The sequence below is a fragment of the Alternaria incomplexa genome (genome assembly GCF_024043165.1).
Source record: "Alternaria incomplexa strain BMP 0042 chromosome Unknown scaffold_3, whole genome shotgun sequence".
Lineage (NCBI taxonomy): Eukaryota > Fungi > Ascomycota > Dothideomycetes > Pleosporales > Pleosporaceae > Alternaria > Alternaria incomplexa.
In genome coordinates this window covers 2257050-2285031 of record NW_026249852.1, presented here as the reverse complement: position 1 = coordinate 2285031, position 27982 = coordinate 2257050, and the positions used below count along the sequence as shown (strand labels likewise).

At 53.3% G+C, this 27982-nt stretch overlaps 11 protein-coding genes across 11 annotated transcripts; 6 read left to right on the top strand and 5 right to left on the bottom strand.

Moving 5' to 3' along the window:
* Positions 1-3: 3 nt before the first annotated feature.
* On the bottom strand, positions 4-1154 carry J4E90_003127 (uncharacterized protein; the record flags this gene model as incomplete). The annotated part of the gene is made up of 2 exons (XM_051432700.1): positions 4-555; positions 615-1154. 2 exons carry the CDS (start codon positions 1152-1154, stop codon positions 4-6), a joined length of 1092 nt encoding a protein of 363 aa, XP_051294122.1.
* Positions 1155-1477: 323 nt separating this feature from the next.
* J4E90_003126 (uncharacterized protein) lies at positions 1478-4495 on the bottom strand (the record flags this gene model as incomplete). Its single annotated transcript, XM_051432699.1, has 1 exon — positions 1478-4495. One exon carries the CDS (start codon positions 4493-4495, stop codon positions 1478-1480), a length of 3018 nt encoding a protein of 1005 aa, XP_051294121.1.
* A 344-nt stretch (positions 4496-4839) lies between these two features.
* J4E90_003125 (uncharacterized protein) lies at positions 4840-5622 on the top strand (the record flags this gene model as incomplete). The annotated part of the gene is made up of 1 exon (XM_051432698.1): positions 4840-5622. The coding sequence occupies one exon, from the start codon at positions 4840-4842 to the stop codon at positions 5620-5622; it is 783 nt and encodes a 260-aa protein (XP_051294120.1).
* An 893-nt stretch (positions 5623-6515) lies between these two features.
* On the top strand, positions 6516-7866 carry J4E90_003124 (uncharacterized protein; the record flags this gene model as incomplete). Its single annotated transcript, XM_051432697.1, has 2 exons — positions 6516-7614; positions 7670-7866. 2 exons carry the CDS (start codon positions 6516-6518, stop codon positions 7864-7866), a joined length of 1296 nt encoding a protein of 431 aa, XP_051294119.1.
* A 510-nt stretch (positions 7867-8376) lies between these two features.
* J4E90_003123 (uncharacterized protein) lies at positions 8377-9711 on the bottom strand (the record flags this gene model as incomplete). Its single annotated transcript, XM_051432696.1, has 1 exon — positions 8377-9711. One exon carries the CDS (start codon positions 9709-9711, stop codon positions 8377-8379), a length of 1335 nt encoding a protein of 444 aa, XP_051294118.1.
* Positions 9712-11729: 2018 nt separating this feature from the next.
* On the top strand, positions 11730-13181 carry J4E90_003122 (uncharacterized protein; the record flags this gene model as incomplete). Its single annotated transcript, XM_051432695.1, has 3 exons — positions 11730-11813; positions 11864-12947; positions 12997-13181. 3 exons carry the CDS (start codon positions 11730-11732, stop codon positions 13179-13181), a joined length of 1353 nt encoding a protein of 450 aa, XP_051294117.1.
* Positions 13182-14068: 887 nt separating this feature from the next.
* J4E90_003121 (uncharacterized protein) lies at positions 14069-15714 on the top strand (the record flags this gene model as incomplete). Its single annotated transcript, XM_051432694.1, has 2 exons — positions 14069-14076; positions 14151-15714. The coding sequence occupies 2 exons, from the start codon at positions 14069-14071 to the stop codon at positions 15712-15714; spliced, it is 1572 nt and encodes a 523-aa protein (XP_051294116.1).
* Positions 15715-19935: 4221 nt separating this feature from the next.
* On the bottom strand, positions 19936-20829 carry J4E90_003120 (uncharacterized protein; the record flags this gene model as incomplete). Its single annotated transcript, XM_051432693.1, has 2 exons — positions 19936-20528; positions 20823-20829. 2 exons carry the CDS (start codon positions 20827-20829, stop codon positions 19936-19938), a joined length of 600 nt encoding a protein of 199 aa, XP_051294115.1.
* A 1409-nt stretch (positions 20830-22238) lies between these two features.
* J4E90_003119 (uncharacterized protein) lies at positions 22239-22885 on the top strand (the record flags this gene model as incomplete). The annotated part of the gene is made up of 2 exons (XM_051432692.1): positions 22239-22244; positions 22337-22885. The coding sequence occupies 2 exons, from the start codon at positions 22239-22241 to the stop codon at positions 22883-22885; spliced, it is 555 nt and encodes a 184-aa protein (XP_051294114.1).
* A 270-nt stretch (positions 22886-23155) lies between these two features.
* On the bottom strand, positions 23156-24721 carry J4E90_003118 (uncharacterized protein; the record flags this gene model as incomplete). The annotated part of the gene is made up of 1 exon (XM_051432691.1): positions 23156-24721. The coding sequence occupies one exon, from the start codon at positions 24719-24721 to the stop codon at positions 23156-23158; it is 1566 nt and encodes a 521-aa protein (XP_051294113.1).
* A 920-nt stretch (positions 24722-25641) lies between these two features.
* J4E90_003117 (uncharacterized protein) lies at positions 25642-26603 on the top strand (the record flags this gene model as incomplete). The annotated part of the gene is made up of 2 exons (XM_051432690.1): positions 25642-25677; positions 25731-26603. 2 exons carry the CDS (start codon positions 25642-25644, stop codon positions 26601-26603), a joined length of 909 nt encoding a protein of 302 aa, XP_051294112.1.
* Between the last annotated feature and the right edge of the window lie 1379 nt (positions 26604-27982).

The following is a 27982-nucleotide window of genomic DNA, read 5'->3' as shown; positions in this document are numbered from 1 at the left end:
TCGCTACTTCCTCGCCATATCCTGCGCCACAATCGCCCGAACATACCCCGCCACCTTCTCCGCCACCGGCACCCCGTGACGAATACAAAACCCATGCGGCCACCCTTCCCTCTCATCAATCTCCATAACGGGTTTCCAGTTCTCGCCTTGCCCTTCCACCTCCTCCACCCCATCCCCACGACTAAACCTCCCGCGAGTGTGGATCAGCGCATCCCTCGTCGCATCAGCAACCCAATGGTCTTTTCGCGCGAACAAGAAGCGCAGGATGGGCCGCGGGTGCGGATGCTTGGTTGCGGGCTCTGAAGCGGCGGCGCCCCAGATCTCCTCGTCCCAGATGTCAGTATCGATTTGGAACATTTCGTCGCGGGCCATGTGGAGCGCTTCGTGGATGCCGTGGGGGGATTTGACGAAGGCGGCGGTGGTCTGCGCGGCGTCCGTAGGGAAGTCCATGAATTTGGCGATTAGGGTTGTCAGAATAGAGATGGGTAGGAACATGGTAAGAAAATTGACGAAGAGGGCTGCAAAGGTCGCGAAGTTCGAGTTCTTAAGGAAGGGCTGCACGTGACTGTTAGCATCACCTCCGAGAAGGTCAGTATGGGGATGTCATCACTTACAGAAGCCTTCATCCCACTCTCACTCCTCGCAATATCCACCACCGTAGGAAACAGCCCCACCGCCCCAACAACCCTCGTCTCAAAATCCTCCCCCACCATCCCATGCGCCCTCAACCTCCTAATAATCTCCAAACAAATATAACTCCCCACACTATGCCCCACCAAAACCACCCTAACATCCTTCGCACCACCGCTCTCCTTGACCTCCTCCACAAGTTCCGCAAGCTCATCTTCCGAATGCCTAATCTGGTCTTGCAGCCCATACGGCGGCTGTTTCCGCCATTTCATCGTCTTGATCTCGGCGTCGTTCATTTCGAACCCGCTGAGACTGCGGCCGTAGACTTGGAATTCTATGGACCGGTCTGAGGCCGTGTTGTGGGTTAGTACGCCGTAGAGGTGGGTGAGGAAGGTGCGGTAGTATTCTACGAGGCCTGGGTTGCCGGTTACGAAGTAGATGAGGTAGGTGCGGGATGCGGGTTTCTTTCCCGGCTCTGGGGGTGTGCGGAGGTGGATCTGTGAGGCGGGGGCTGTGGATGACATTTTTGGTGGTGCATATATTATCGAACTGATGATCGAGGGCTGTGGAGGGGGCTGAAGTGCGATTTAAAGAAGCGCGACTTTTGATATCTCGGATGCGCTAATGTTCTAACCGGGGATCGTGCATGGTGGCGCTATGCTTTGTGTGGTATAGCGTGCGTCGACGGCTTCTAGAACCACGGACTGTCCTGACCGACAGAGATCGACCACCGAACTTCGAAAATATGTCAAGCGTTGACATTATACAAGATAATATCGAGCGCATTACAGGAAACTTCGTTAGATATTACCAGGTACTGATCGGGTATCACTACACCTTCCAATGACTAGTCCTGCTTCAGAAACAACTCAAGCACTCCAACCATCTTCTCTTTCCTAGCTGCCTTTTCTTTCTCTCTACCACCATCCTTCCACTTGACTAAACAATCTGCAAAGACGACAGCGTAGTTCCTCACGATAAGCTGACGGATAGCCTGTTCAGGCACTCGACTCAACGTCTTCCTTCTGACCTTGGCTTGCGGACTGGACGGAAGGCTCATATCCATGCTTGCTCTCTTGTTGCTATCTTCCGGGCGCGGTTTCGACACCTCAGTGATCTGGTTCGCGATGTTTTGGAGAAAGGAGAGAATGAGAAGGAAGGTAGCGTTGTGGTTGGGCGCTGTCGCTAGTACCTCCAGGATGGTCATCTTCTCATCGTCAGATGTGAAGAACGGGGAAGATGCACTTTTCGAGGCCTTCTCCTGACGGGCTAACGCTTCTTCTAACTTTTCCCACAGACTCTTGGTGATCACACCATCTGTGAGGCTGGATAGAAAAGTGATGAGGGCTTCAGCTAACATCTCGACTCGCTCGGTGCTGCGAGTCTCCGGATAGAATGCGTCGACGAATGGGGTATCGCAGTCCAGCGCCTCATAAATCCCTGCAAGCTCGTCCTCTCGGTCATGTCCACCATTACTTCGACCTTCAACGAACGGCCATCCTGCGTTGTCCTGCCAAGGCGCCCTCTCCCCTTCGCTCTTGGTCATGTCCCATTCGGCCAGGGTTCGCTCCGTCAGGTCTTCTATCGCCTCGGTCAGCCGAAATACTTCCCTAGGCACGCTCCATTTTACCTCGCCACGGGCTGGTATCTGGTTTTGCAGCTTTCTGATACCGCCTTCGGGGATCTTGATCAGCTTGTCAATGGACCGTGCAAGTGCCGACGGTTGCCAGTGGGCGCGTATTGGGAGGAAGTGGTCACGTCCGTTTTCAACGCGGAGGACGAGGATTTCGTCAAGCAGGGCATCCCCTTCGTTGAGATCGCGAACTGAACTTGTACTCTCAATCTTGAGTTTCAGTTCGACGTTGAGTACCTCGGCAGGCGCGAGTGTGAAGTACTGATGGATGTCGTCTGGACTTGGCTTATCAAGCTTGTCTTGGGCCTTGTCAAAAGTAACAGAGAGCCATGGCGGGAATGGGCCGGCAGGTTGGTCTTTGTCCACCGGACGATCAGCGAACCCGAAGGTGGCTGGTACCCGACCAGTGTTTGCGATGGTGATGTTACGTCTTGTAGACTTTGCGAACTTGACGTCACCGAAGTCGACACCTTCGAAGGTGCTGTCTGTTTTGTCTCGCCCGTCAGATGGAGAGCCAGTCGCCCGTTCTACCACTACTGCAATCGACGGGCGGCCTTCGTTCTCCTGGCGGTCTATCTCACGAGCGACTTCGGCATGAATGGCAGTCTTCAGCTCAGGGATCACGGCGTCGTATTGCAGTTTGAAGACAGCGTCCAAGGGTTTGTGGTCGGAACTGAGAACGCGCATGTGGGTAGTGTAATACTCGAGCAGTATCTCAGCCTGAAGATCGTCTTTGGTCTTGATCGGCTCAGGCTCTGGGTCTTCGTTCTCATCATAGTCGTCGTCACCATCGTTGTCTTCGTCATACGCGTACAAGACATTCTTGACACTGTTCACATCGTAGTCGCCTGGCAGGTCGATCCCCTCCATCTCTTCAGCATGTTTGCGTGCCGCCTCTTGTTCTCTGACTCGGGTTTCATACTCCTGTTTGGATGCTCGCGTACGGTAAAGGATGCGATCGCACCAACTAGGACAGCGGCGCTTCTCGCTTGAGTCGAAAACGCCAACTTTGCCGACGTCGTACTTGTAGGACGGCAAGAACCGAATAGGGCCTTCTTCCCACCCATCATGAAAAGCCTTGTCGCTCTTCATCATTTGGTGCAACTCATCGTGCGGTAGTAGGGATGAGATGGTGGTTTGCAGTGAGGCTGGATCGAGTTCTGGCGGCATAGGAACGGCGTCGCGCGCTTCTTCAGATGATTGCTTCGAGCCATACCCGGAGTCGTCAGATGTCGAAGTACGACCGGCATTTTCTTCTTTGTCCAAGTCTTTTGTATGTATGGTGAGTAGGCGGCGCACGTCGTCGCCTGGCATGCCATGGAGACGATAGTTCAGGTCGCCAAACCAAAAGGCAAAGTCCTCGTCACCTAAACCTTCACCGGTGTTCTGCGAAGAGCCTAGGGAATCTATTACAGGATCGAAGCGTGTTCGGGAGTTGATCTGGGCAGCGTCCCAATTTCTTCTCTCCAAAGATGACTTGTCCGCTCCAGCCGCCAGATGGGAATTTATGAAGACGAGCCGAGTTGTCTCTCCCAGAACGATGCGGGTCGTGACACCGCCCTTGTTGCCCATGTATCCCATCAAGCCAGTGCCGACACTTGTGGTACTAACATTCTTGATCTGCGGTAGGACAGCTGGGGAGGCATAGATGACGAGCCACAGGCCAATCAGCTGCTGCTCTGATACTAGCTGATAGCCCTTGGGCAGCACAGCTTCCAGCGAGGCCTTCCACTTGTTCGCCGTGGAGGGGTCGGTAAAGGGCCTCAGAGCCTCTGCGGCAGAGGTGATATCGACAATCTCTTGGAGGCCTAGCACGTAGATATCGACCTCTTCTCTGCCGGGGACCTCTCCTGATTCACGGTGGGGGACAGTAGGCTCTGACGTGCTATGCCGTGCTTCCTGGGCAGGAATGCTCTCTCTGCTACCCTTGCCGTGCTCTCCAGGGTCGGACACGCCGAGCCCAGCGAGCGACTCTTCAATGCCCTTGCCCTGGACGAACCACTTGCCGACATCCTGCTCGGTGCCTTTTTGCGCGCCTGTGTTCCAGGTGCCGACTTTGATGCGCACGTTGCGCGGTCGCGTGTACTCGGCGCGGCGCTCGTATAACGCCTGCGAGAGGGATGTCTGGTGGGTGGTGATGGAAGCTATGCTCGGCGTGCGCGGGTCGAATGCGCCGGGGATGGTCGCATCAAGGCGCTCAGTGGAGCGCACAGAAGAGGCGTCGGGCGCCATGGCGGGGTGAAGAAGGATGGCCGAGGGCGAGGGTGGGCGGCGAAGGTTTGCAGGGAGGGATGCAGGGTCTGCGTGAACAGGAAGGTATTCACCCCATGGTTATGATTTGAGTGGGTAAGCGGGCACCAGGCGGTTGAGCCACAGTCCGCTGCTGGCAATGACGATGATGAAGAGCCGGGCAGTGCCAGGACGCCGTCGCAGTGGCTTTCGGCATGGCTGTGCTTAGCTCCCCGCGACATCCCACGCTGCAGGGCAGGAGCTTCCAGGGCTCGGTGCCTGACTACACCAATCCCGTCCACACTCCCTCTCCTTCACCTCCACCACAACAAACATCCATATCAGTCATGGCGCCACACCGCAAAGCCCGCGCAAACCAGAATCAGCCGCCTCCCCAGCCGTCAGACTACGAGACGGACGCGCCGCCTGCTGTCGACGTGCCCCTCCCACCACCGCGATCAAATGAGGAGCTCAACTTCTCCGTCCTCCGTCGCGAGTACGCCGACCTCGTCGCCATAGAGCATGTCACGCCCTACGCCGCGCTGTATACTTTCAACCTCGAGACGCAGTCATGGGAGAAGATGGGCATTGAGGGTACTCTCTTCATCTGCCAGCTGACTCCCTCGCCCATCGGGGCCGAGCGATACTGCGCCATCATCCTCAACCGTCGCGGCCTAGACAACTTCTACCAGGAGCTCACTAGCAGTGAAGAGATGGAGATATCCGATCCCTATGTCATCATCCAGGGCGAGCAGGTCTACGGCATCTGGATCTTCGCCGACCCACCACCAGCTTCCACCGCCAACTGCCGTGTCGAGACCGCCGCCAAGATGATGGACATCGCCGACAGGGCAAGAGCGAGCCGCGAAGCCCTCGAGCCTGCCGTACAAGCGACCGAGCCTGCCGAGGCCGCCTCCTCTGCCCCGATGGGCCGCCAACTGTCTCTACGAGAGCTCTTCGGCCAACAACGCGAACAAGACGCCGGTTTCAGCATACACAACCACAATACCCAACATATGCCGGGCATGCATCAGCAACAACCATATATGCAGAATCCTGGCATAGCACAGCCTGACGTGCTAGGTCAGCTCTTCATGAAGGCTAAGCAAAATCACAATGGCCTTGGCTGATGTGACTTTACTCCAGGTGCTGTGCAACGGGAACTATTCGGCAAACGCGAATGCTCGCCCGCAGAGCCGCAGTCAGACGACACACTTGTGCCCTCTTCGGAGCTCGACGCTCAAGTCAAATCAGCTCCGGAGCCACCCATGAGCGCTTCAAGTCATTCCGTCAGAGAACACGAGCGCAGTATTGAGCGCGAGAATGATGGATAGTCATTTATCATTGGGCACCTCCTCTACGACATCACATGGATGTTGATGAGATCCGTCTCCATCTTCATACTCTATTGGCTTGCTACGCACGAAGAGCGCAAAGATCGGCAGATCATCTATATTCTTGTGTCTATCCAGATACTGCAGCTTGATGCGAGCTTGAAGGACTATTGGTATGGATATCTCAAGAAAGGTTGCAGGTGCAATTGCACCTGCCGGAAGTCTTGTGGACGACGATATGAGGGCAGGTCCATCGTCGTATGAACTGGGGTCAGCTTGCTATTCAGTGCACGTTTCAGCGTATGTACACTATTACTACATCGATACCCTATTCCAAGTCTTCATCCGTAATCCAATAGTGTAGACCATTCGGCTGAATGCAAGCATTATCCAACCATCGGTCATGACCTTTCTCCGCTGAACCTATGTGAAGACTCAGATGCTTTGGCACTTATACGACGCGATGGTAAAATGGAACTGGAGTGTCTACTGTATCTTTTCTCTGAGTAAATGTCTAGTCCAGTGTCATTCTTGGAAGACACGAGACAGCTCAGGGATCTGGTAGGGCTGAGTGACCTCACTCCCGCAGATCCCTGCATGCTACCCCACGGCGGGGCATGCGCTCCCAAAAATTTCCAGGCGCAAACACTCCCACGACGCAACAAGCCATTGTACACACATCACACACCATGTCTGAATCTCTCCGCGTTCTCCTAGTCGGCAACGGCGGCCGCGAACACGCCATCGCCTGGAAACTCCTGCAATCGCCCTCGATCGAGCACATCTACGTCTGCCCCGGTAACGGCGGCACCGCAACTCTCTCCGACAAAGTCACCAACGTAACCACCGTAAAAGACAGCGACTTCGCCGGCCTCGTCACTCTTTCCAAGGAAAAAAACATCAACCTCTTAATACCCGGCCCCGAAGCCCCCCTCGTCGCCGGCATCGTCGACTACTTCCGCGACAATGGCCTCTCAAGCATCAAAGCCTTTGGCCCCAGCGCAGCCGCCGCGCGCATGGAAGGCAGCAAGACCTTCAGCAAAGACTTCATGAAACGGCACAACATCCCCACCGCCGCGTACGAAAACTTCAGCCAATACGACGACGCGAAAGCGTATCTTGACTCCATCTCCCACAACGTCGTGATCAAAGCCTCGGGTCTCGCAGCAGGAAAAGGCGTCATCATCCCACAAACCAAAGAAGAAGCCCACGCCGCGCTCAAAGACATAATGCTCACCCGCGAATTCGGTACCGCAGGCGATGAAGTCGTAATCGAAGAATTCCTAGAAGGCGACGAGTTATCCATCCTAACCTTCAGCGACGGCCGCACAATCAAATCCCTCCCGCCCGCACAGGACCACAAGCGCATCTTCGACAACGACCAAGGCCCCAACACCGGCGGCATGGGAACATACGCGCCCACGCGCATCGCACCCGCAGACGTGCTCTCGCAAGTCGACAAAGAGATCCTGCAACCCACCGTCGACGGCATGCGCGCCGAGGGCTACGAGTTTAGAGGCGTGCTCTTCACGGGGCTGATGATGACGAAGAACGGGGCGAAGGTGCTGGAATACAACGTCCGGTTTGGAGACCCAGAGACGCAGAGTTTATTGGCGCTTATGGAGGGGGATTTAGCGGAGGTTATGGCGGCGTGTGCGGAGGGGAGATTGGAGGATGTGGATGTTAAGGTTTCGAAGAGGAGTGCCGCGACGGTTGTTGTGGCTGCGGGGGGGTATCCGGGGGGTTATAAGAAGGGTACGGTTATGAGGTTGGATGATGTTCCTGAGGGTGAGTCTCGTTTTTGTCTGTCTATGGGGGTTGTGATGATGCTAATACAATACAGATGTTGTTCTCTTCCACGCTGGAACCTCTTTCTCGGACAACACGCTCAAGACTGCTGGTGGCCGGGTCATCGCTTCTACGGCTACGGCGCCTACGCTGGAAGAAGCTGTTGCGAAGGCTTACAAGGGCGTCGAGTGCATACACTTTGAGGGCATGCAGTATCGCAAGGATATCGCTGGACGGGCGCTGAAGAAGTGAAGGGGAACATTGGAAACATACGGCGTTTAGGGCAGGCATACCAAAGACTTCTTAGGAAGTAAAAGCTGGAGGCGCGAAATGCGTTGCGTCAGAATTGAATATAGTGAGTGATGGGAATTGGATCTTTGCATTCAATGTATGCTACTGAATATTCGGATCTCTTCGTCTAAGTATACATAGTCTGGATTTGTTGTAGAGGCAATCAGGCATACATTGCGCTGATGTGTTGTGTTCTTGCGTATAGACGATTGTGACGGGACGAGATTTTAGCAAGCTGAGTTACTTAGTCGCGTCGAGTTTCCAATCTTTTTAGGATGGAGGACTGGCCTTGGGTGCTCGAGATCATAACAAGAGCATCGAGCGAGGAGGATACGTTTGGATGGCTACCTACCTACCTACCTAGCCATTGCCTACACGGTGAGATATTTTTAATTAGCTACGTGAACATTCGCCCTCAACGAGTCACGACCCGAGAGCAAGGGTGTTGGCAGTCGTGGTGGCACGACGCGGTCAGGAGCTGCCATTGTCAGCCGTTGCCTTGTGCTTCTTGTCTTTCTTATGCTTCTTCTTCTCATGTGACGCATCGTCATCTTCCTTTTTCCGCTTCTTCTGTGTAGCATCCTTATCGTCTGACACTTTACCATTTGACGCTTCAGTGTTGAGGGTGTTCTGCGGTTCAGTACCTCCTACAGTCTTCTCTTCTTGTTCCTTCAAGCGCGCCGCTCGCAGCTCGTCTTTCTGCCGTACAGCGTCTTGCAGTACTGGGCTATTCCGCTTAAGGGCGTCTGCGGCCGCGGCGACACCCGCCTGTACCTTGTTCTGTCCATCGCCGCTGCCGAGCCATTCGTTCTCGTAGCCCCAGCCGGTGAGGTAGATGCCAATGTGGTAGCACTGTACGCTGTTCGAGTCGTAGGTCATGGGTTTCTCCTCTTTGGCGATGAGCTTGACGCCTTTGCCGAGAACAAGCTTGTTCAGCTGATCCCTTGCTTGAGGGTTCTCGATGATCTTCTCCTTGAAGCCAAGAAGTTGTGGTGCCCAGAGCTCAGTCAGCCATGTCTCTGCGATCTCGAATCCGTTCTCTGGGTCGGATAGCACGATTGCTGCGACATACGCTTCGACGATGTCGGCGACGACTTTCTGGTATTGCTTGGAGTTCTTGTCCCACTGAGAGCGATGCTTCAGTCGGTCTGGGAACCCATAGGCGTTGGAGAACTTGCTCAGAGCCGAGTTCTCAACTAGTCGTTCGCGCCAGGTGCAGAGGTCTGGGACATCGACATGTGGGAAGCGGTTGTAGAGGGCGCGGGAGGCAATGAGTTCGATGTAGGCGTCGCCGAGGAGTTCGAGTCGCTCGTAGTCTAGACTGAGGTCACCGCCCAGCGTGGAGCCAGGGATACTAGGGTCGAAGATGGCGGATCGATGCGTAAAGACGGCTTCGTGGAGGTGGGGTTCTTTGATAGGCGGCAGGGGAGGTAGATCTTGGGCGGCGCGTACTTTGCGCTCGACGTAATCGGGTATGGCGACTTTGACTGCTTTGTCAGGCCGTTTCTCGTCGAGCTCGCGCCTCGCTCTGGCAGAGATTGGGTTGTTACGGGCGCAAAGTAGGCGACGGAGCTCGTGCGCGTGATGGAGGATATCCTTGTCTGCCCCGACAGTCGTCTCTTCTGCGACAAATCTGTCCAGCAGAGCTGTTAGTCCAGTCTGCATGTCCTTGGAGGAGAGCTCAGGCTGCGGTGGATGTGAATTGTGATTCGCGCCGTTGCGATGCTGAGGCTGAGGCTGGTGCCTCTTGTGCTGTTGGTCGCGGCCATAGTGACTGAAGCCTCCGCCACGTTTTTGCGACGCCATAGCCAGGAATGGTGGTTAGTCTTTGGGCGTGTGGTTGGTGACGACTTGGTGCCTCGAAAGTTGGTGAGAGGCTCAGTCGCGCTAGTCGGGAGCGCCAAGGGCACCTCCGCGACATTTCAGATATCGCCGCAACGCCGCAGACCCGCATCGCAGGCACAATGGCGGTCCCACGGCAGAGGGTCTTGGACCTGATGAGGGTGTGTATGATTACTGACAAAGTCTTCGTTCATCTCACTGACACGTGCAGGTCCAATGCAAAGTCTTCAACACTACGTACAACCCCGAACGCATCCGTCTCGGATCGCGCATCCTGCACCAGCGCCTCAAGGGTCCCGCCGTCGCTTCCTACTACCCGCCGCGGATAGGAACAATTAGTCAATTGCGAAGCCTCTACCCCGAACACCAGATCATCGATGAAGAAGAGGAAGACTGGCTAGAGCACCTCAATGTTGCAAAGTCAAGAGGAAAGGGCGCGCCCAAGAAGAAGAGGACTGCTGCTGGTAAGCACCATGCGAATAAGACGGGGTGTATGGACGACACTGACCCATTACAGAATCAAAGAAGTTCAACAAGAGGAAATAGGCGGGCGTTACTTAATACCACTCTTGGCGACATCCACGATGGAGCAAAGACTCTTGATGATGTCACAGCATGCTCTCAAGCAAGTGTACAAAATCTATGTCTCGGCGTTTGGCCTGAGCAAGTTCATCATATTTTACTCTTCACGTCTTCTAACCCCTTCGCTTTCCATTCTCTGACAAACTCCTCATCCCATGCTGTCTTTACATCTAGGTGCTCTTTGATCACGGGCGCGTTCACCTTGTGGTGCTCCACGGTACAATATGTGATCTTTCCGTCCAGACTGGTCATGTCTCCTCGGATCATGGCCATCTGCTTTCCGATACTCACTACCTTGCTGTTGAGCCGCACTCTGGTGTTGATTGGCACAGCTTTGAGATATGAGATGTTAAGGGCTCGTGTAACACCGCCCATGAATTCCCAGAAGCCAGGCCGAGCTAGGGGACAAAGTGCTGTCGTTGTTGACATGTCGAATATGACTCCAGCAGCACCTCCATGCATAACGTCTACCACAGTTTAGCTCCAAGTAGTGAACAGATCGGACAACACCCCGTTACATACTGTTCAAGTTGGACAGGTTGGGCGCGATGAAGAACTCGTAGGTAACGGTGCCATCGAGAGTAGCACCCACAAGCTCCAGATTCAGCATGACCTCGCGGTCAAAGTCCTGGTCATGATTAATAGCAGCTTCGTGAATGGTATCGATATCTCCATACCACGTGGTTCTTTGGCCTACGAGCTGCAAGTAGCTTGTACTTCTCGAACATGGCCTGTACGGCTGCCATTGCCTTTAGCCGATCTGCCTCCGGGTTGCCCATCGTGAGCCTGGAACAATGTAGAAGATCACGAGTATCTTTGGTAGAGCATTTGGAATGTCGGAAGGCTCGCCGTCTACACGTACGCTATCGGCTTAGTCGGGTGATGCTGGGGATGGATGATCGACGTGAAGCTCCACATTGCCTCGGCTTGTCTACTCGAGCGTCGCATCCGCGCCTGCGATACTTGCTCAAGCCATGGCGCGCTCACAGAAGCCACATCTCCTTTTCGCAGCATGCCAGTACAATGACTCTGCTCATGTGGGCATGGGTGCCGTGGCTGCCTCAGATACTTTCTTGTGGTGTTTCAAGTATGTGGTTCGTGCCCACCTGTTCCACCTGTTTCACGAACAGAGCCACCCGCGTACGGCCAAACTTCGTCATGACCCGAATACACTTCGGCGCTTGCCACCAATGACCACAATTCGCGACTTGTTCTATTTCTAGTGTATCATTAGATGAGGGTCTGCAGTCCAAGCTGCACTAGACTCTTTCCCCTCTATTCGTTCGCTGCGCTGTGCTGCTTTTAACCAGACAGCTGCCGCCGATTACTTCTGTCCACATCTCCATTCGCTGCTTCGGGGTTCTTGCGACTGGGCTGGATAACCATCGCACATCTCCGACATGGGCTCAGACACAACTCCGGTACCACCGGCACTGCGGAAGAGGGTGTTGAAGGTGTTGTTCATCTCGCTGCTGCTGGACTTGGTACGTCATCCCCGTCGCGTGTAACCGCTCGCGTGGGCTGACCCTGACAGATATCCTTTACATTCATCCTCCCGCTGTTCCCCAAACTCATCGAATTCTACCGTAACCATGAAACCGGAGACCCGAACACGATTCTCTCCAAGATCCTCGCCGGCCTCAATGCGTACAAGAACTCGTTCGCGAAACCCATCAACTCCCGCTACGATATAGTCCTGCTCGGCGGCGCACTCGGATCGCTCTTCTCGTTGTGTCAAGCAGTTGCGTCCCCTTTTATCGGAACACTCTCAGACAAATATGGCAGGCGCACAGCTCTTCTGTGGTCCATGGTGGGCAACATCTTCAGCGTTGCGCTCTGGGTCGCAGCGACCGACTTCCGCACCTTCCTTGCCAGTCGCGTGGTGGGTGGGCTGAGCGAGGGCAACGTGCAGCTTGCCATGGCCATCGCGACCGACATCAGCGACGACAGCCAGAGAGGCTCGACCATGGCGCTTGTGGGCGTGTGCTTCAGCATCGCTTTCACCTTCGGGCCGGCGCTGGGCGCATACCTGTCTACACTGCAAGTCATGGACAAGAACCCGTTCGCCATGGCAGCGGGCTTCTCCCTGTTCTTGATCGTCTCAGAGACCATCTACCTCTACGTCAGCCTCCCAGAGACGCTACCATCGGCGAGCAGGGCTGAGAACGGCACCACGAACGGGCATGCGAAAGGCAGCGAAGCACCAAAACCTCGCGGCCGAACGAACTCGCACTTCCTACTCAACGCTACGCACTTCACTTTCATCCTATTCTTCAGCGGCATGGAGTTCTCGCTACCCTTCATGACATACGACCTCTTCTCCTACCAGGCCAAGGACTCTGGCCGGTTGCTTGGTTTCATTGGACTAGTCGCGTCTCTCCTCCAAGGATCCGTAGTGCGGCGGATGCACCCTCTCAAGGTGGTCCAAATGGGAGTGGTAAGCTGCACCATCGCCTTCCTCATGCTCGGAAAGGTCCAGACGCAGGGCGCACTCTACGGGGCCGCTGCGCTTCTTGCCGTAACAAGCGCGACCGTCGTTACCGGCCTCAACAGTCTTTCGTCATTCGAGGCGAGCGCAGACGAGCGAGGCAACAAGCTGGGCAACCATCGGAGCTTCGGTAAGCCAAGACTCCCATCTCCATCGGAACATCTACTAACGAATGTCAGGTCAAATCGGACGTTCCCTCGGACCTCTCATCTTCTGCACCCTCTACTGGTGGGCGGGCCGCGAGACGGCATATGCGACCGGAGCTGCCGGCATGGTCGGAGTCGGCGCATTGGTGTTTGGAGGACTCAAGGTGCCACCGGGCACGGAGAACATTGGCAAGAAGGAGAAAAAGGCAGTCAAATAGGACAATGGCCGTGTTGTGCCAAGTTCATGTTCAAAACATTGGGAAGACGCGTTTTACGATCGAGAGATTTCGAGCCGTTGTATAGCTGCGTCGAATGACACCCATAGGTCAGCATATCAATTTCTCAGATAAGAAAGGAAATATAGCTGTCATCCGTATGCAAGGGTACCCCCATTCTGATACTATGATGGTTATCGTTGGTACATTGACCGTGATCTGTAGCCATCTCAGCCACAAGCCTCTGCCACAGCAAACACACCGTCATAAGTCAAACCTCGCTCCACGTCTCGCAAAGCTTTCCCCGAAAGACAAGCAACCGCTGTACACATGTCCGACGCGCTAGGTCACCCCCGCACTCACTACGCGTCTCGCAAGACCCACTAAACTGACTCGACCTCGGTATCTTATTAGCTCCGGACTCAGCTAGCAGTAGGACCGACAAACGGCAACTGTGGAAGACGATCACACCGGGCCATTGCGTTTCCTCCTTGAATTGAAGCTCTTCACTCCCAGTGCCTCTCTCACACCCACGTCCAACATTTACCCGAAAGAGGAATCCGAGACCGAGATCAGTCAAGATGGATGCAACAGCGGCTGCTGCATCTGTAGCAGCTATTTCCGGGCTAGCAGCCTACGTCAACGCGAAATACCACATTGCACAAGACCTTAGGGGACTGAGGTTCAAGAAGAACGCAGCTAGCTACTATGAGCAACTCGGTATGTACCCCAGCGATGCCTTGACTTACGTCGAGACGCAGGCTAAGTCAACATAGAGAAAACTAAGAGGCTATCACCTTGGTACGCTTTCGCGACTCACGTTCCACTTTACAGCAACAACCTCGCCATCTGGTCACGGGAGAAAACGTACACATGGCAACAAGTCCACGATGGCGCCGTCCAATGGGGACACTTCTTTCTTTCTGAAGGAGTAAAGCCGGGTGATATGGTCGCGACTTACATGATGAACAGCGCAGACTTCATGGTTATCTGGTTGGGCCTGTTTTCCATCGGTGCCGCGCCTGCCCACCTCAACTACAACCTCAAAGGAGAAGGACTGGTGCATTGTCTCAAAGTCGCGGATGTGAAAGTCGTACTTGTTGACGACGAAGTGGGATGTCAAGAACGGTTCGAGGGTGTGAGGACGACAGTGGAAGAGATGGGTGTCACAGCGTTCAGGGTCGATCAAGACCTGATTAGCAAGGTTCAGCAGCACAGCACTCAAGTACCTGGCGATCAGTACAGAGAGAACGTTAAGGGTTCCGATCCGACATGTCTCTTGTACACATCAGGAACAACGGGTCTACCAAAAGGAGGGAAGTTCATGGTAAACCGTTTCCACGAACGAGGAAATCCGCAAACCCTTGCCTTTGACCAGAAAGCCGGGCCTAGCGGAGACCGATGGTATTGCTGCATGCCGCTATTCCACGGTACAGGCGGTCTATCTGTGCTATCAGCACTGTCAGGTGGTGTTAGCGTGGCGATAGGACGAAAGTTCTCCGTCAGCACATTTTGGGACGATATCCACGATTCCCAGTCTACCCTTTTCGTTTACGTCGGCGAAGCAGCGCGATACCTGCTTATGGCGCCACCACATCCACGGGAGCGAGACCACCGATTACGCGCCATGTACGGCAACGGCATGCGACCTGATGTCTGGAACCGATTCAAAGAGCGCTTCAACGTCCCTGAAGTAATAGAATTCTTCAATTCGACAGAAGGCGTTCTGGGTATGGTGGTTCACAGCAAAGGGCCTTTTACAGCGACGACAGTGGCTCAGCACGGTGCTATTATCAGACGACTTCTTCACGACGTATACATACCCGTTCCCATCGACCCGGAAACTGGAGAATTACTCCGAGACCCCAAGACAGGGTTCGTGAAGCGCAATTCGTATAACGAGGGTGGCGAGATCTTGGTCGCTGTACCGGGTGAAGAAGCATTTGCTGGGTATCACAACAACCCGAAGGCTACGGCGAAGAAGTTCGAGAGGAACGTGTTCAAGAAAGGCGATCTGTTCTACCGATCTGGTGATGCGCTCAGACGGGATGATGATGGGCGCTGGTTCTTCCTTGACCGACTAGGCGACACATTCCGATGGAAGAGCGAGAATGTGTCTACAGCTGAAGTAGCAGAGGTCCTCGGACAGTACCCCGGTGTAGGTGAGGCCATTGTATACGGTACACTTGTCCCTGGGCATGATGGTCGCGCTGGCTGCGTCGCTCTCCGACTTGCTGATGGTGTCAGCCCCGAGACGTTCGACTGGAAAGCGCTATTGGAGTACTCGAGGAGTAAACTACCGAGATATGCAGTACCGGTCTTCTTGCGCTTGGTCAAGGAAGCTAGTAACACGGATAACCAGAAGCAGAACAAGGCGCCGCTGCGGGCGGAGGGCATGGAAATTGACAAGTTTGGCACTAAGGTTGTGGGTGGCGGTGATGATGTGGTTATGTGGATGAAGCCGGGTGAGGATCGGTATGTGAGGTTCACTATGGGTGATTTGGAGGCTTTGAGAAGTGGGAAGACTTTACTGTAAACAGATTATCTAGATGTGTGGAGGGGAGATGCAGGACGACTGATACGATGGAGGGCAAGGCCCCGAGGAGAGGTTGTAGGAGTGCAATCTCCATTCAAGCCACATATGGAAATGAAACAATATTTACAAGGAAGTCCTCCCTTAGCCATGCACCCCCCAGAGGGAAACATCCAAACACTTGCCTCCTAGACGTCTACACCACTCTACCAATCTCTGCTCTTCGGTTTCGCCTCTTTCTTGTCCTCGTCTTTAACAGGTATCGGGAAAGGCGAAGCCCTCATAACCGCCTGAATGAACTCCACCAACCCATCCATACCCCCAGGCTCATTAAGCCAATGCCCGCCCTCCTCAAAGCACTTCCAATCCACGACCCCACCCCACTCCTCAAGTTTCTTCCTAAGCTTCTCCCCATTCCGAACAGGTACAACCTCGTCGTCCTTGCAATGCTGCAAAAGCAACGGCATCTCAAACACACCCCGCTCTCGTCCAGGCACCCCCATGAGAAGAGACAGCTCTTCCGCCAACGGCAACCACCCACACAGCCCCATGAAGCCTCCAACGCGAATACCAGAAGTGACCAAAGTAAAAATACCAGTAGCGCACCCCTGACTCATCCCCGCTACAATCACATTGCGCAATCCCACAGGCTTCATCTCTTCCTCAAGGACTTCGAGAATCTGCGCGACGCTCTGCCATAGTTCTTCTTTTTGCGACTCGGCGTCTTGATCGGGCCGTTGTACGGATGTCATGTCGAACCATTGCGGTATTACTTCTCGCTCGCTGACTGCGCAGGATGATGGTGCGTTGGGGAAGACCCATTTTATTCCGGGGAAGATGTCGGTGAATGTCTTGATGGAAGAGTCCTCGCTTTCGAAGAGCTCCGAGCAGAAGGTCTTGGCGTCGCTGCCGCGGCCGTGGAGGAAGATGATGGTGTGGGTGTGGGGGGCTGTGGGGGCGACAATGTGTGGAGTGGTGACCATATTGAAGGTGGTCGTGTTGAAGGTGGTCGTGTTGAAGGTGGTCATGTTGAAGGTGGTATCGCGATGTAGCTACCTGAGTGGTTGGTGTAGAGCAATAGTGTTTGGTAGATCTTGGAGACGGGGTCGTGGTCAACGAAAAGAATGCGCCTTTGATTCAGACCGGGGCTTGGGTTTGGCTTGGGCTAGTGATGCGAAGAGTTGATGTAGATCTTGGTTCCTCAGTGAGATCTGGTGAGTGCGACTCTCCCATAGCCTCATATCGGGCCGTGGAGTCTGTGCGCATTGTCGTGGTTGTGGTGCCTAAGAATCGCGCACGTGAAGGTAGCCGTCGCCAGACTCCGCCCCGTAGTTTCGCCACAACAAGGCTAAGGACCCTGTGTCTATTCCAGGCAAGCGTGGTCGACGGGTCACGATAGTCGCCCCCGAGATTTTGCGACTTGGCTGCCGCAGGACCCTCTCTTACGATAACGGAAACTTGCTCATGCTTAGCAAAATCGGGCATGTGATTGGCTCGTTTGTGGCCAGCAAGGTACCGTCACCATGACCTCCACATCGCGCCGTCCCTGCATGAGTTCAGATGAATGCAATAGCTATGCTTCGCTCTCACCATGATCGGTCTGGTTACACACGCTTAGACAACATGGTAGATCTCGAAAGGCGACTGGTTCGCAAGCTCGGTACGTCGGAACCACCCGTCAGATCCCCACGTTGCGCATCTAACCAACCGCAGATTGCTTCATACTGGTGGGGAGAAGATATCAATTGACATAATGGCAGCTGATGGTATTCCAGGTGTATTGCTGCGCTGCATACTTTTTCAACTACCTTGATCGCAGCGCTTTCGCCAATGCCTACGTGTCTGGATTGAAGGAGTCTCTCGGACTCGAGGGCGACCAATACAGCATTCTGCTTGCCATGTTTACTGCGGGCAGCTGTGTTGGTCAAATACCCCATGCCCTCATCCTTCAGAAAGTCGCGCCCCGGTTCTGGCTGCCCTTCACACTGCTAGTGTGGTCCGGCCTAACGATGTGCTCTGCGGCATGCAAGACCTACACCCAGCTATGTGTAGTTCGATTCTTCCAGGGCTTCTTCGAATCAAGTCTCTATAGCGGCACCATCTATATCCTTGGTAGCTGGTATAAGCCTTTGGAAATCGCCAAACGTACAGCCATCTTTACGGCTATTGGGCAGATTGGCAGCATGTTCGCTGGTGTGATGATGACCGCGATGAACGAGAGTCTGCATGGTCAGACTTCGCTTCAAGGATGGCAATGGGTGTTCATTATCAGTACGTCCACCTCTTGGGGTAAATCACCGCTACTAATCGCTTTCAGATGGTGCCATGGGAATCCCCTTCGGTATCTTTGGGCTCATGTTCTTTCCCAACTTGCCAGAATCCACAGACGCACCCTATCTCAGCAAAGAGGAAATCCAGCTAGCGATAGACCGCTTGCCACCGAAGAAAGATTGGAGCCATGACATCAGTCTCAAATCCCTTGTCAAGAGACTGCTAGCCAAACCGGACATTTACATCTTTACTCTCTACTCAATAGTAGCCTGCGCATTGGAAGCCATCGTTCTGCAAGGTCTATTCTTGCTCTGGATGAAAGCAAACAGCGAGAAGTTCTCCTCGTATGCGACCACGACTTACCCGTTAGGTATTCAAGCCGTATCTATCGTGTCGAACGTCGGAGCGGGCTACGTTATCGACATGACCAATCGTCGCATACCGATGGTTATACTAGCTGGCGCTCTCCAGCTTCTGGTCTCAGTCCTCTTACTGATACCCAACCTTTCGACAGCTGGTACATTCTTCGCGTTCTACCTGGCGGGTACCTCGTACATCGTCAACCCCATTCTCTATGGATGGGCTAGCGTGATCTCTCAACGTAGTGGCGACGATGCCTCTCGGTCGATCACACTTTATATCATGAGTATGGTGCAGTCGGTATTGTACACATTCTGGGGTATTGCACTCTATCCAGCAAGCGATGCGCCGTACTGGAAGAAGGGCTATATCGCAATGATAGTTGTCGTTTTTGCGTTCTTTGGCGTGACTGCGGCTGTTCATTGGGTGAGTACCCTGGTAATCCTGTCGCAGTCATTTACTGACTTCTCTATAGTTGGATCAAAGATCTCAAAAGATTGAGAGCAACGCTTCTGAGGAGATCACACAAATGAGTGAAAGAATGAGCGAGAGGAATAGAAAAGATCCGAGACTGGAGGATTGAGGCAAGCCATATCACGAGAGCACCAAACAGCATACGAAGCGCCACGGAGTATGGTTAAAAGAATTGATTGAGTAGCGATCGAACACCTGGCATGTCACTCCTCTATCGCTCAAGCTTCCATGCGGATACCTCACCGCGACAGAGTCCAAGTATCAAGGCGCCATTTCACTTAATCTCAGAGACTACCCCTCTCGGTAGTAATGGCCCAGATCCAATCAATACAACCACCCTGTCTGCTCAAGGGCGACACCTTATCGAGATGACTTTCCATTGCAGCACTGGATGACGTAGCTACTTGCGCAGCTGATTGCACAGGCATAAAAGGCGACGTTGCAAGGTGTTCGGAGCCGCCGTCCTCCCTGCCCTCATCAAGCGGTACAATTGTCGCCACGATAGTCAAAGTCAAATGGCGTATAGTCGGGAAACAAGTAACCAAGCCCGTCATAGACATCAGTCATGTTGGCCAAGTCACCATGTACAGGGACTAGACTGCGTACCGAGAATTAGCGACTGCGTTTCGGGAGCGTATTTTGGGAACTTACACCGCTGATTTTGCTACACGGTGCTTTACCATAGCGTTAACCAGTTGAGCGATTTCGTTATGGTCGTTGTGTGTTGCCATCAACTGCGCTTGGGTGACATGATCGGCATCAAACACAACGACTGTGCTGTCCTCGGTGGGACAAGCAGGCATGATGACGGCGACACTATGGTCTTGGGCATGGATGCTGCCTTCAATGTGGATGAACGTGGCCCTGAAACTGTTGGTCTCCATGATGTGTGGCGCTCCGCGTCTAGAGTAAATTAGCGCTTGGCCCGATGGCAGGCACAAACAACAACTCACTCAAAGGTTTCGAACTTGGCGCCGGGGATATCGGCGTAGTACGACTCAGCCATCTTAGGACAGACGATTTCCGCTCCGTTCTCGACGTAGCCCTTGACACCGAAAGCGTGGTCGTGATGATGATGTGTAGGCTAGACAATGTTAGCAGAGTTCATCAGAGTAGTAATTAGGCATATTGAGATCGCCGACTTACCCACACCTGCGACACTGGCTTTCCAATGTTGATCCTGACCCATTCGAGCAAGACCGCCACGATTTCAGCAGGAGCATCCAGAACAGCAACATAGGTGTCAGTTTCAAGCAGGATCTGGCGGTACGCGGATACACCAGGTGGTCGGACGACCCAGACGCCGGGTAGATCTGCGTACGGTTGCGATCCACTGAGCGACTCGACTGTGAAGTTGTTCCGACCGAACCAGATGTAATTCGTGTACTTCTCACCGATCTCAGCTGTCAGGGCGGGGTCAACAACGGGAATGCTCAGTTCGCCGCGTTCGGCGGAGACATCGAAGAACGATGGCTCGACTTCAGTGTTGACCGATATGTCATCTGCAAGGAAGTCGATGCATAAGCGCTGGTTGTTGTATATGGTCTTGTAATGACGGGGTATCATGAGGCCGTTAACCGAGATAAAGTCGTATACTCGGAGATCGTTCGTCGAAGGACCGAAAAAGGGATGGTCTTCGTATGTGCGGATAGCGAAGGGTAGGTAAGTGTCGGGGTTGAAGATGATTGACATGTTCAGTGCTTGGTCAAACACTACACTCAGGTTAGAAAGGTTATAGCAAGAACGGTAAGTGATGACCAACCTGCTGGGAGTAGTAAGCCCCCTTCCACCGGCTCGAATCGGAGAGTGGAGTCATTTGCAGAGATCTTGCTTAGCAGCAACGGATCCCACTTTTGACCATCGGAGATCATATACGCCGCGAGATATCCTGTTGATCGTCAGACTTTGATACGAATATCTCAGTGGACGTAGTACCATCCAAGTAGCCTTCTGGAGCAGCCGTCGGGTCAAAAAGCGCATAGCTTCCCCTGACCACAGCAGCAAACGCGTCATCACCACCTTGTACTACTACAGAGTAGTCCATAGGTTCGAGTTCAGGTCGGGCAAACATCCAAAGAGCTAGGATCTCAAAGTCAGCTTCCCATCAAACGGTATCAAGAGAGAAGACCTACTCCCTAAGCCAGAAACCTTGTCAATGCGCTGCTTCAGACTGCCTGTCTCGTACGAATACGTGATCGTCTGGCTACCATATGGGACGACTGTTTGGTCCATGCCATCCAGGGCTATCGTTGTGACGATAGACTTGGTGCGGAATTGAGAGCCACCGATCCTCACATTGCGCACATCGGACGTGTTGGAGTTGATGCCAATGGCTGCGAGACCACGCTGTACAAGATCTGTAGGTACCTCGGACTGACGTGTTCGCAAAGCCAACGAGCTGGATGACAGGAAGCCCACCACCAGAGCTGAAAATGCTCGGGTTGCTAGCATTGTGTTTGAGGTGTTTGAACGAGAAACCTGACCGAGATTGGTGGCACAAGCAGGAGATTGAGAAGAGATGTGATGGACACAAAGGATGTCATTGCAACGATCTATATATTGAGCTATCGCTCTGTACGCGTAGCCACTTTCTCCAACAGACTTTCATGCTACTCTTCGTCTCGCGTCTTGCGTCGATGAGGCGGACGAACTTTCTCCTCGTTCGCGCAGGCCTTGACTAATGCCCAGCAAACGCAGTGGATCGCGATTACTGATGATACGAGCGTGGCTCATTCGATGAACCGCGCGTGATGTAGTATTTCGTACTCTGGTGGTAAATCCGGGGTCTCTGGTCGTGGAGTAGAGTTTGAAAGTCAACAAGTCGACTTTGGGACAGTCTGCTTACGAAGTCGGGGACGGCAACACCCGTAGTCGCAAGTCTAGTGTTACCAAATCTGTCGACAGACTCCAGAAACGGTAATGTAGCGTACCCAGTTAGCAGTACGGAACGGAAGTACGTTCGTCTTAGCGGTGCCGGTAAACGGGCCGACTAGATCTAAACATGACCTTGAAAGATGGTTAAGTCCGCAGCGAACACCGATAGAAGCCAAGACGACCTCTTGCAATTTCGGACGAGTTCTACGGCAGCGGACGAATGTAGTCGAACTGTGTTGACATATCAGCTTGGCATCACGCGTCGTGCAATAGGTCATGGACTGAGTAAAGTACGTGTCTGTGTTGAGAATACCCGGATTGCCTTCCCACCCCACACATCTTCATACGACCAAGCTACTTCACAACTCTTGCATCCATCACCCTGAAGCCATGTCGCAGCTATCTCTCGAAAACGACCTGTCGCACGCTAAACTGGATGAGATCTCAGCCTTTTGGTTCCGTCATCTCCAAGACCACGACCACATCATCAGCCCTAGCATCGAGGACTCGGCGCCATGGTTCTCACAGAATGATGCTTACGACCAGGAATGCATGTAAGTACTCAGCTTATCCTAGATACTTTCCCACGAACAAAAGCTTACTTAGCCACAGGGATAAATTTGGCGCATTGCTCGAACTCATTCAGGTCGTAGAACCAAACGGAGCGGAAATCATAGCAGCAGCAAAGCCATGCAAGCCTATGCACTGGATCAGTCTGATCATATTGCTTGACCAACTCCCAAGAAACTGCTTCCGAGGTGCTCAAGCTCGTGTAGCCTTCACCGTTTTCGATAGTCTGGCTTTGGAAGTGGCTTCCAAAGCGATTGACTCCGGTGCCCCCATGGATTCAGAAGTTCGCTTCCGACTGGCATACAGATTCTGGCTTTACATGCCGATGGAACATTGCGAGAGCCTGGCAGTAGCAGAATCGTTACACAAAGCACACTTTGACATGTTCCGTGACTATGAGAGGCTGCTAGAGAGGGATGTCGAGGGATGGGACGGTAAATTCGCCCAGTACCGCGACGTGCTTCTCAAACGAAGGAGTGATTTTGGGAAGCTGAAGGGTGTTATTACTAGCATCTGTGAAAGCAAGCTGGACGCACTTCGTCGGTTTGGGCGCTTCCCGCAGCGGAACGAGGTGTTGGGTCGCACTTCTACAGCCGAGGAGCTGCAGTTCTTGGACGGAAAGTGATTGTCGAAGATGGATGACGGTGTCGGATTCAATCACTATAAAGAAAGCCTACTGGAATGCTACCCAGTGTTATTCATCTGTGCCATTAACTCTGCATGAAGTCTTACGTCGTGATCATAAACATCGTAGAGCAGTATTTGCATATGTTTCACGCATGCCAAGCGATTGAGAACCGAAGTTTGATGTTGACAGCGCCACGCCATAGATTTATCGACGAAAGGAACAGAAATAGCATCAGTGTTCCACTCATCCGATCCGGCAAGTTGCTATCTATGTAGAATGACAGCTTTGCTCACTGCTTGACGCTGACAGTCGACAAAAACATGAGGACTCGATGGAAATGTCAGCGGAAGCCACGGCAATGTCACGCTGGAGGCGTATGCTCTTGGCCTTTTCCTGCTTTCCATTCCGCATGAAACATTCATAAAGACCATGTAGTCCCCAAACGTTGTTGATGCGCGCTTTCCGACGAGGCTGGCTATCACTGTATCCCAAGTCTTCTAGATAAAGCAGTTCGGCTTCCTCAGACTGGCCTTGCTCCAGAAGGAGTGCGCTCAGAGCGTGGCGAACGGGTTGCATCCAGAGTGGCGGATCAGCGTAGGCGAGGTTATCCTCCAACTTAATGCCGTGTCGTAAGACGGAGAATGCCTGAGAGTGATTACCCTTGCGATACTCCAACTCGCCCTCCAGCATGGCCGACGCTACAGCTAGAATGGGTTCTGCTGGAGAGGAGGGACTGTACATACGGTCCTCTGGTACGGACTGACGGGTCTTTTCGAAAGCGTCTCTTGCCTGGCTTGCCTCATCTATCCTCCCAAGTACTGCGAAAGCAATCCCTTTGGCATAATGGATTGTCGCTTTGTAGACGCAGAGTAAAACCGGATCTACCGGCTCCGGGAGCTCGAGAATCTCCTCCCAGCGACCAAATCTAATCAACACGTGAGGCAGCGTTACAAGTTGCCACTCGGTCCAGTCTACCATTCGTGGCGTTTTGATCGACATGAACTCCAGAGTCAATACTTCAGACATCCGTGTCGCAGCATAGAGAGCGTCCCGAGACCGACCAGACATCATGGCAGAGTAGGCCATAGCGTGGATGTTATGCGATCGATACGCGTTGTAGATGAGAGCTGCTTTGGCCCCACTCCCGAAGTATTTGTCGTCCGCACGTATAGCGTCAAAGTTCGAATCGACAGAGCGACGGTAGTCGCCACAGGCTGTGTCGATGTGTGTGGCCATGTGTTGCATGTGAGAGCCATCAGGTACAAGTCGTCGCAGACTGTCAGCCGCGGGCAAAGCCACTTCTGGGAAAGGCGACATCTCCATCATGTGGATGTACAGATGACACAGACCCGGGTGTTTGAGACCATCGGAACGTGCCAAGCCCCTCTCCAGAGCGGCTCTTGCCTCGTCCACATCTGTGCCTGTAGTCTTCCCGGTGTTGAGGTCCCAGAGCTGACGCGGACGAGTGCACATGACGGCATCGGCGAATAGTGCGACCACGTCGAGATCCTCCCCGTACTCTTCGTAAACCGAGCGCATAGCTTTTGCATAGGCATAATTGAACGCCGATAGGTCGTCTGGAACATCTGTGTTACTCTTCGGGAAGCGAGCGTTGAGGGCCGTGATGAGGGCTTTCTCCACAGGCGATGCAGTGGCCGCGACGTTATTGGCTTGCAACAAAGCGCTCAGTATCTTTTCGATGGACTTTGTGCGATCTTCCGGTGTGAACATGCGCCATGACTTGTTGTAGTTCGGGCCAACAGCGTAAGCAGTACCCCAGTGGGCTAATGCGCAACTCGCATCATGTGCAGTCGCCGCCTCAAAACACTGCATGGCTGCTTCATGGTTGAATGAGTAGCACCATACGAGACCACGGGCGAACCACGCTTGCGCTTCGTGAGATGTGGTTTGAGCATCTCGTCTGTATTCCCCTAGGTCGTAATATGGGGCTTCATCGTTCGAGGCATGGTTATTCCTGTTCTGGTTAACAATGGCAGCTAAATATGGACAAGAGAGGCTTACTTCATTGCTTGATATAGTAGTAGAAGTTGCAGTAGGGTCGAATCCGGAAGCCTGGGATTGATGTCGCTTTTGATCAGTTGCCGGTCGATAGCTATCACTATCTCCGTAGGAGCGCGCTCTCTTTACCGTTTCGTGTTTGGCGCACAAATGAAAAACCACACCTTTGATATAGTCTGTATTATCGTTGGCTTTCGCCGATGTTGGCGCTTGTGCCGAGGTCTAGCTTGCTTTAGTCGGCGTTTACCTAACAGGCCCGTGGACATCTCGGGGACTCAAACCCCGCCCTACTGCGGTACGTCTTCCGCCCGAGATAGCACCTTGATTTCGTGGCTGGAATTAATGACGTAGGCGATTTCCAGGTGTCAGCCAGACGGGACCGCGAGAGATGCGACGGAACGGAAGTATGGCACCTGCCGTCCCGTCGCACGACTAGCGTACCGGACTTATTGTGGCACTCTTAACTTGAGGCTGACTGAGTTACGACCGGAAGCGCGAAGCTGTTGATGCCATGCTTTGCAATCCGGACGAATCTAGGATGATTAGGTATCTGCGCACATTTGGTTGACTTCACTTAGTTTCCGATGTCGAGATGATGTATATAGGTATCGCCACAGCCTGCTTCTCAGAACCAGAAAAGACCTCATCGAGCCACCAGAATAACAGAATCCCCTACACCACCACCACGCTATCAAACCATACCCTCCATAAGATCGACACAAAGCACACCAGTCATGTCCAGCAAGATCACGAATGTCGCAATTGCAGGCGTAAGTTTATAGCTACGAGCACGAGGAGAAGATGGTCTACTGACATGAGACAGGCGACCGGCAGTCTTGGTTCTGAAGTATTGAAGGGTCTTCTTGAAGCCAAATTCACTGTTACCGTTATTTCTCGGAAGGAGGGGCAGAAGTTTCCTGCTGGCGTGTCAGTCAAGGTCGTTGACACTGACTCAGCCGCGGCAATTGCCGAAGCTCTTCGCGGTCACGATGCTATCGTGGATACGACATCTGGTCCCGATCCGACCCTCCAGGGACGAATCATCGAAGCTGCTGTCTCCGCGGGAGTCTATCGTATAGTAATGGGCGAGTTCAGCGTTGACCCTGAGGACCCCGTAGCGAGATCGCCGCTCTTTCACCACGGGAAAAACCAGGCTTACCAGCACATCAAGGACCTGGCCGCGAAAGGCAAGATCACATACACTACCATATCCAATGGAGCTTTCCTTGATTGGAACCTGCGGACTGGGTTCATCAACATCGACATTCGCAGCAAGAAGGTTCATTACATGAACGATGGAATGATTCCGATGGCTTGGACGATGCTTTCTTCAATCAGTACTGCCGTCGCCAACGTACTAAAGAAGGCTGAGGAGACCGAGAACCGCTCCTTCTACATCTCGAGCGTGATCAAGAGTCAAAAGCAGATGGTAGCACTAGCGAAGGAGACCCTGGGCAGCGATGGCTGGGAGGAGTCGAGCCAAGACATGGACCAAAGACTCAAGGCCGCGACTGAGGCTATGATGGCGGGAAAGATCGACATGGAGGTCATCGGTGATATGATTCGATGGTCTGCTGGCACAGTCCCTGCGCTACGCTGGGAGCAGTTGGATGACAACAAGCTGTTGGGAGTGGAACGAATGAACGACGATCAAGTACGCAGGCTCATTCGAGACATCGCCTCGGAAAGTAAGTAGTCGTCTAAGCCGATGCCGGTGAATATGGAGATTAGTGATCGACCTGTAGACTTGTAAAATGCATGATCACGAGCGAACGCTTCATACGTGCATTTCTGATGAAGTTCGCGCTACAGTATGTGTGCAGAATGTTGATAAGTAACGATCATTCCAGCGCCGAACGCAGATGCCATGACCAAGGTATCGCCAATGACCATCATCCCCTTGAAGACGAGTTTGAACAGGATCGATTCGCTCGCCTAAGACGATCATTCTCTGTTCCGACAGCGAATGCATAATCACAATCTCGCGAAGTCAAGAACCGTCCGATATCGGGTGATTCCGCAGAGTCACTGGTATGTGAAACGGACCATCATTAGCCTGGATGAGCGGGTTCACGGCGATTACCGCGTTTCCTGACAGGACTCCTCGTGCATGCGGGTTGCTCAAGCACTGGAAAGAGCGCAAAAGTCTTCATGATTCGGAAATCCGGATCATGTATCCTGATGGAGTCGTTATATGGACATCGGTGTCTTAACAAGTAGTGATCTATAGAAGCTTGATGGTCCTGCATGTAATGTGTTTTGATTTGACCATGGCAATCATGGCCCATATCAACGCTTTGCATAAACGGGGAGGCTAGGGTACTGACTTGTGAGCTCATCGAGTGACCCTTTGAGATGTACAAGTGCCTTTGTGTATGATGAGTGGCTATAACGTTTGCCATATTTGCGCCGTAGGCTACCATTCTTGGACATGTACCAAGGCCCCAGACCCGACGGGTGTTTTGTCGATGCGTATGATCGTGCGATGCGTGCTGATTTGGCTGGATTCGCGAAAGCCTTCCCGAACTTATCCGGACAGTGGCTGGTGGGTTTGTCGACTGTTTCCAATACTGGACGGGACATTATGAGACTATGCGATGGATAGGGGCCACTCGCCCTGATGCACATTCCCAGTCCGCAGCGGACATGGATGGATATGCAGCCCCGACGATGGTGAGTCCCTCTGCAGCTTGCCCTGGCATCGGGCACGTATTGTAGTGATGTGTCAAGGGAGAAGGCGCGACTTTGAAGGCAAACTCGAAGAAGCGAAGTGCATGGTCGTGACGCGCATGTGGGGCCGGACGGAAGGCCTCAGGCCTCGAAAACAACGGGGGCTTGGCGTGACAGGCGCTAGCTCAACTCGCTATGGGCGGCTTCCAAGTTTCCTTCATCCTGCACGATCTTAACAGTACCTGCAGCAGAGGAGCGTGGGCGAGCTCTTTTACGCGACTAGCTTCATAGTAGGCTTCGGCTATTCCAGTATATCTCATCTCTATATGCGGTCGGTACATCTCGGCTACCTCTTCAGCCGCCCATCGCCATGGGTCTCGTCAATGCCCAAGGCATGAAACATTG